At 33.7% G+C, this 8,129-nt stretch overlaps 1 protein-coding gene across 1 annotated transcript; it reads right to left on the minus strand.

The window, feature by feature from the left end:
• Positions 1–6,869: 6,869 nt before the first annotated feature.
• Positions 6,870–7,910, minus strand: LOC122591563. Its single transcript, XM_043763823.1, has one exon. The coding sequence runs from the start codon at positions 7,908–7,910 to the stop codon at positions 6,870–6,872; it is 1,041 nt and encodes a 346-aa protein (XP_043619758.1).
• Between the last annotated feature and the right edge of the window lie 219 nt (positions 7,911–8,129).

The raw sequence follows: 8,129 nt of genomic DNA on the forward strand, positions 1-8,129 counted from the left end.
ATTTTTCAAGCAAAATTTCTTTGTCTTTTATGACACCAAGAGCTTTTAATTTATTGACCAAATTTGTAAATCTAAGATATGTTTCAGTTAAAGACTCATTTGGTAATGCAAAAAATGCTTCATATTTTTTATTTAAAGAAAATTTTCTTGTGGTAACAGTTTCCTTTGTTCCTTCAAATTGTGTTAGCAATTCTTCCCACATCAACTTAGAATTGTCAAGTAAAACAAGAGTAGGTTTTAAACTTTCTGGGACAGTAAAGAGAATCATGTTTTGTAACTTAGAATCTAGGTCAGCCAAACGATGATCTTTTTCTGACCAATGATCTTTCTCTTTGGGTGTTAACCTAGGGGTTCCATCTTGATTAAAAACAACAGTTGAAGCATTCATGGGAACATAAGGACCTTCAACAAGAATGGTGGTTAAGTGTCTTTCAACACCAGCGATGTACTTGAGCATACATGCCTTCCAAGTAATGAATGTGTCACTATTTCCATTAAATTTTGGTACTGGATTATTTGGAAAGTGAACATGAACACTGGGTTGAGCTGGTGGTGGAGGTTGTGGATTTTGATTCATATTGACATTTGGGTTAGGGTTTGGTTGTTCGATTTCAGACATCTTGTAGGATCAAAACAGGTATAACAACTTAATGATTTAACCTGGGAAGCTCTGATACCAAATGTGAGTCCACCTAACAAGATGTAAACAAGATCAAGATATAGCAAGATATAAGGTTAGACAATAATAATCACAAGTTATATCAAGTAACCCGACTGGCAAGTAAATCGAAACTAGATGGGACTAGTTAGAATTACGATCCAGATAATGGATAAGAGTAATAAAGTATGGTTGCTTGAAACTATATAAATTACTAAATATAATCAAGTATTATGGCAATGAGTCAAGATGTATTTTTCAATGTATTTTATTTATTTCCAATAAACAAAATACAAGAGTTGTTGCGGAACAAAGATAATCACACTTGTGAAAGTATATAAACAACCCAGAAATACAAATGATCTATGTAACAAGGAATTACTCGTAAGAATACTTAGAGTAATATCACACGTTGCAATTGCCAAAGTTCCAAGCAGTTTTGCAAGTGTGAGAAGTCTTATATTTATAGGCAAAGCATGTCTTGATGACATGGCAAAAAGCCGTACTAAATATGGTTGGATGGATTTGTAGGACAAATCCATAACACGCTTGTTTAAGGTAAAGTATGTCAGTTTCTTGATGTGACTTGACATACTTTATTCCCAACCTTTTTGCTAAAACTTTCCCAATCCCATGTTGATAGTAATTAACCGGGTAAAGGTAGTTAAAGCTGCAAAAAGACTTTCCTCGTAATCAGTTGAAAAAGTATTGTAAGTACTTTTTCACTGAGCCTCTTCAGATTCAACTTCAGGTAAGATCTTCTCTGAGCTCTGCTTCTGAGATGATCTTCTTCCTCAGTCTTCAGTCTTTGACTTTCGTCTGAACGTCTTCAGTGTTGGTTGATTCTGAATCTGAAGTGAAGCTTCAGTGAGCTATATTCTGAATGACTTCAGAATCCTGAGCAAGCTTTCTTTACTGAGCTTCAACTATTTTGAACAAATTATACTTAGTCGATTTTCAACCTAACAAACTTTTAGTTGAGTTATGTCGCTTTGCGAGTGAGGAATCACCGACCTGTCACCGCTGTCTCAGCTATTAAAGATGATAATATTGTATGACTGCTTTTGTATCTAGTTAGCAAACATGACTGTAGTGTAGGAGTATATCTAAGTAGTGACTCACGAGTACACACACTTTTGGAATATAAATGCCTTGCTAGTAGCTAGTAGTTCTAATTGCTAAACAAACTTGAATTAAGTGCTTAACTAGTCTGCAAAAGGTAGTAAGATTGAGCTGTGAGACATGTGGAAGTATAGAACTGTTTTAGAGGTATTAACCTTCCACTGTTACACTTATGGGTGGGTGGACGAAACCTAGTTGCGCAACTCTCTAACTACAGGCCTCCACTTTTGGAGTAAATAGTAATGTACCGAAAGAAAACGGGTTGATAGAACTCAAGCTTATCATAAAACATTTATCACATTGAACATACGAAACAATTTAATTTCATAATCATATTATCAAAAATCATTTTATATATATATAAGCAATTCCATTTATATATCATGCTTTTCACCCCGATAGTTAAACACATAAAGTAGTTTGAAAGGGGGTTATGACTCACTTGTTTCGAGAGGGATATAGAGCTGTTCAAATGCGTGGAGAGTGCCTAGTGGTGTCGCCCCTTAAGCAAGCCTAAACCATGATATTCAAATATGCACTATGATGAGCGTCCATTTTGTGATAAAAACCCCTAAAGAAAGGCTTCATTTCTATGCTTAAATGAGCTAATATTCCGGAACTATCGATACTTAATGAATGATATGTTTGTGCAGGTTCCCGGAAGATGCGAGAGAGGGTAAATGACATCAACTGACTCAAGAAGGAAGCCTATGAAGTTACAAGACACAAGGAAGTGGTTCGGGAGCCAAACGAAGACTCAAGTTCAAGACAGCAGGCACTAGCGCCGCTGGACACATACCCAGCGCCGCTGGTCACCCAGATCAGTAACCGACTTAAACACCTATATAAGTCGAACTAACCCTCAAAACCCTAAGAGAGAGCCGATTCAGCAGCCCTAGCCGCCCAGGAATAACCCTAGATCGAAATTGCAGATTCCAAGAAGGTTTTGGAGCATCTAAACACCTTCCGATCTTCACTCTTGGTCTAGATCTTTCATCTTTATTTACTCTTTGTCTTTGAACTATGTCTTTTATATTCTCAGACTTTGTTATTCCTTTAATAATGCTAGGCTAGTAGACTGAATACTTGTTTGGATCAATGTGATCATGTAGACGCTTATTGTTTTATTGTGTTTGTTTAGATTCTGTTGGAGTGTGCTTTACTGTTTATCGTAGATCCATGTTTATTAGTAATTCATGTTGCTATTGGTTTTATATCTGAACATATTAGTTTAATTCTGATGATTGTCTATGATCATGTACTAGGACTAATATGCTAGGACAGAAAACAACTAGTCGGTTTTTAACTAGAGGTAAAAAGTGATTCACTTGTAACCGAGGGATCCAGAACCATAGTAACTAGGGTGAATTGAACATGAAGCTTAACAATACCAGACGCGATCCTTTGACTTGGAAACGAGCACTGTGGTCACCGGAGGGAATTATATCTGGTCATGGCTTAAGAGCCGGGTAATTAAAAGATGAATTAGTAACACAAACTTTAGGTCATAATACTTAAAACAATGAATCTAGCAAGAATTTGTTTTAAAGGTTAGTGTGAGTCTAGCGACAGCACTACTACTTAGGTAAAGTGAATCTAACGAGAATCTGAACCGTGATTAAGTTTCCAACAGGCTAACAAACCAGTAGGATAGTATTTGGTCGTACCATGAGATCGGAGATGCCAAACAAGTATTTTAATTTAATTACCGATATTCGTCCTTTCAAAACTATTTTCAGAGTAGCCTTTTGCTGCAAAGCATTTGGTTATATTTTCTTATTTAATTGCTAAAAATTAGTTTATTAGGAGTTAGTGACAAACCCCCAAACAAACTAGAATTACACGTACTACTAGATTAGATAACGCAACGCGTCCCTGCGAACGATCCTGTAATTTACCACTAGGCTATACTCAACTGACTGGGTTCGCTGCTCGTTAAAGTGTGTGTTAGTTTAGATAGTTACTTGTACAACATAAATTTTAAAGACTAGGAAATAAATAAAAAACATACACCCATCACACAACGTAAGTGTGTGTTGCATGAACTAGAAAACTAGATCATGAGATGTACGCTAGTAGACTTGCCCATCTTTGGTTGTTGTTTAATTATGGTATTGTTGTTCATCTCCTTTGGTTGGAAAGTATTTGGTGATCAAGGTCATTTATACGATTTTTGTACGTTTATCGAAATTTTGGTAGTTTAACTTTGTTTTATATATATTTTCCATTACATACTTTGTTCAATAACAACATTTGACATTTGTGTTCTTATAATACTAACGTTGATATCTTTTACTGATTTATAATTATTTATTTAATTTAATATTATTAGTTAATTATATATTTATTTTATTGATTTATTAGTTAAATAATTCCTTATAATTATTTTTAAGTCCTTAAATTATCTCTAAAATTCATAGATACTTATTTATGGATTATTTACTGATCTTTAAGCCTTTTTATTTGTAATGTTATGATTTATACATTTATTTGTGCATTATTTCTATTTATTTACTAATAATGATTAATTAGTGATTTTTATTTAATAATTTACTTTTAAATTGTATAGTTCTTATTCCTTTGCTTATAATTATTTTTCCCCAGTAGGTTTTGGTCACTTTTATCATTAGTTATGCAGTTTGGATCAGATTCATAATTTATACAATTTATTAATTAATTTATATACCTTTTAATTACCATTTTAATTCATTAAATCATAGAAATTCTTACAAATCACCACAAAAGCTTTTGTCTAAAAATCCCAGGCCTTTTAGGCAACTTATATCAATTCAACCTCTCTTGTGTTTTTGTAATCTGAGGACTTTAAGCATAAAAATCGTTTACCGAAATAACGTTTTAAGCCTCATTTCTTAAGCAATTTAGGTACTTCAAAAAGGATTTGTGCTCTTGTTTCATTTTGTCCAGAAAGTGCATCATATTTTGATGGTTCAAGTCGTGAGAGTGGTGGTAGTGTGATATGTGTAATTTTGTGCTTTCGGTTAGTGATTATTTGACTCAAAAAGGTGATTTTTGAGCTTGTTATTGCCATGCATCAAATGAATTGACTTTTATACTTTTGAAACACATTATTTCCAGTAGGTTCATCATATTTTCTTGCTCAAAAGATTATGGTGCATGTGTGTGCTTAGTATGCATTTTTGCAAGCTTTCGGTTTACGATTTCAAACATATTTTAACAAGTTTTGATTTAAGCTTTATATCCTTGACATTTTGTAAATTTTTCCAGAATATTTAACATCAAGATTAACATATTTTTCACTTATGACAAGCCTAGCTTCATCTCATAATCCAACAAAAGATTCAACTTTTTTAAATCTAACAAACATGCAATTATCTCAACTTTTTAACAATAAATCTTTATCCATCTATAATCCTTCATCACAAAAACATACTTTTATGAAAATTTCCAGAAGATATGTACCAAAAATTTACATAAACATGTTCATCTTTTCATGCAAAAAGGTTATCTTACAACTATCAATATATATCAACACTTTTGATGCTAACTTTTATAAATCTAACTTTCCAAAAACAAAAGTCCATATCTTTATAAAATTTCCAGAAAATAAAACTTCAAAATATATAAAAACATGACCATCTTTCAAAGGAAAAACTACTTTAAAAACTATATAATCTATATCTACACTTTTGGGTCTTAAACTAGTTAAATCTTTGGATCTTTCTTCATGGATTCAACATGCATGAGCATGGAAAAAAAGATCCTATCAACTTTGCCCTCATCAAGTGTATATTCAAAAGAAAACATAACCTTTTGATAAAACCTTTTTAATATAAACAAGAACAAGATTAATTTAGTAAAAAGATGAAGTTATATACCCTTGAAGAACACTTTTTGGTGATGAAAATGGTGCAGATTTTCGTGGCTTCTTGGCTCCAAATAACCCTTACTTTACCCTTAAAATAACCCTTACTATGTAGCTTAGTGTAACCCTTGCTTAATCTAACCTAAACCCTTATTATTAACAAGTGTTTAGATGAGTTTTGCTTTGTTTTTCCTCTCCTTTTTGGGCTGCCGAAATGAAGAAGAAAAGAGGGAGAAGAAAGAGTTTTTTTTTTGAGAGAGAGAATAATAGCTTGTGTGTGAAAAATGTGAGGAGTGTGTTTTGTGTGAGTTTCAAGAGCGAGTTGGAAGAAGTAAAAATTCAAAGTATGGAGTGTGTGTGTGTGTGTGATGGGGGGAACGGCCATAAGGGGGTAATGAAGGGGGGTTTCACCCCTTTTTTTTTTAATTTTTTTTTTATGAAAAGTGTAAGGATATTTGTATAAGTTAGGTGTATGTATATATTTTGTAAGAATATTAATTTGTATAGATTTGTAATCTTACTGGATTATTTATCCTAGTATATGCATATGTATATATGTCATGTGTATATATGTGTATGTATATATATTTTTGTGTTTTAAGTTTACTACATGGCTCATTGGTTGTAAATCTTGTATTTATATTAAACATACATACATATACTTATTATTATTCAAGCATTTTATGTAAATAAAGAACTTACAATTATTTCAAGGTGTTCATACTATTTCCATGATCAAATATTATTTAGTTGGCTTGATGGTAAAATTGTTGGGCATTTATAACTAATTTTGATTGCTAGCTCAACCTGTGAGACTTATATTATTATCTATAATTTAATCGAATATCAATTAAAATTTTTGTTCAATGACATGTTACCAAATTGAATTTAACACTAACAATAGCTTTAGATTGCTAATTTAGAGGCATTATCTACTAACTTTAAGTATGACTATGGCTTGCGGGAACATAGACAACCTAACTAGCACGTATATAATATTTAAAAAAGTAGGGTTGTTACACATGAGGTCCATGAAAGGCGCGGGAGCATTTGTGAGGTCAAAAGGCATGACAACAAATGTAAAATGACCGTAGCGAGTACTGAAAGCAGTTTTAGGGATATCTTCATTACGCACTTTGAGTTGATGATAGCCCAAACGAAGATCTATCTTGGAAAAATACGAAGCTCCTTGAAGTTGGTCAAAAAGATCATCGATTCTCGGTAACGGGTATTTATTCTTGATAGTTACTTTGTTAAGTTCCCGATAATCGATACACATGTGCATACTTCCATCTTTCTTTTTAACAAAGAGAACAGGTGCACCCCAAGGAGAGCCCCCGGAATAAGATCAATAGAAAACTCAACTTGCCGTTCGAGAGGAATACCCGATAAATCTTCGGGAAAGACATCGGCAAATTCACAAACGATTGGAATGTCCTCAATGGATAAAGGTTTCTTCTCAACATCAACGATGTGAGCAAGATAAGCGTGACATCCATGAGACAAGTAACGTTGGGCATGAGCAACAGTACAAATGGATATAGGACGCTCATTTCTATCACCGTATACTACCGAGTCTTCACCCTTAGAAGTCTTCAAATAGATTGCTTTTTCGTCACACGCGATTTTGGCATTACAAGAGCTTAACCAATCCATACCCAAGATTATATCAAATTCTCCCATTAGAACAGGAATTAAGTTGGCTTGAAAGAGTTCCATAGTGATCTTGATTTCACAATTTTTATACACATCTTTTACTATCTCTGTCCTACCATTTCCGACTTCCACTTGTAATGTACTATCTAAACTCGACTTAGACATCGGGATAACATGAATCATCCTAGTTGCAACAAAAGATCTATTCGCCCCCAAATCAAAAAGAATTCTCACAGGCACATTATATACAAGAAATTTACCTGTGACAACATCATCCGCATTCTTAGCTTGCTCCACAGTAAGTTGAAAGGATCTTCCCCGTTGGTTTCCATGAGTCTGAGCATTCCTTCTTTCTGCTTCTCTCCTCCTCTCCTCTTGTCTCTCTTCCTCGGTCAATTTAGGACATGAACTTTTCCTATGACCTTCTTCAAAGCACTTAAAACAAATGACGGGTTTAAGGGGCCTTGCCTTACAATCCCGACTCATATGGCTCGGTTTCCCACAGTTGTAGCATGCTTTTCTCCATTGACCTACAAGGACCAATATGACATTTTTCTTACAACTTTTACAAAAAGGAGCATTTCTTCTTCCGGCACTACTACCGGAGCCACCATTACAAAAAATTGGCATCTTAGGGACATATTTAGAGACGAGTTTAGGGACATTTTTTCTCCTCGCAATATATTTAGTGACATCTAGGTTATCGATGCTATAAATGAGTTGCAATTTTTAGTGACATATATGATCATGTCACTATAATTTGAGACAGAATTTGCAACATAATAATGCATGTCACAGATTTTTGCGATGTCAAAAGCAATGTTGCCATGTGCGTCTCAAATTTTTTTG

Source organism: Erigeron canadensis, chromosome 3 (genome assembly GCF_010389155.1).
Source record: "Erigeron canadensis isolate Cc75 chromosome 3, C_canadensis_v1, whole genome shotgun sequence".
In the NCBI taxonomy this organism is placed as follows: Eukaryota; Viridiplantae; Streptophyta; class Magnoliopsida; order Asterales; family Asteraceae; genus Erigeron; species Erigeron canadensis.

Excerpts from the sequence above, each read along its gene's own strand:
- LOC122591563 (XM_043763823.1), bottom strand. The coding sequence starts at position 7,910 with ATGCCAATTTTTTGTAATGGTGGCTCCGGTAGTAGTGCCGGAAGAAGA.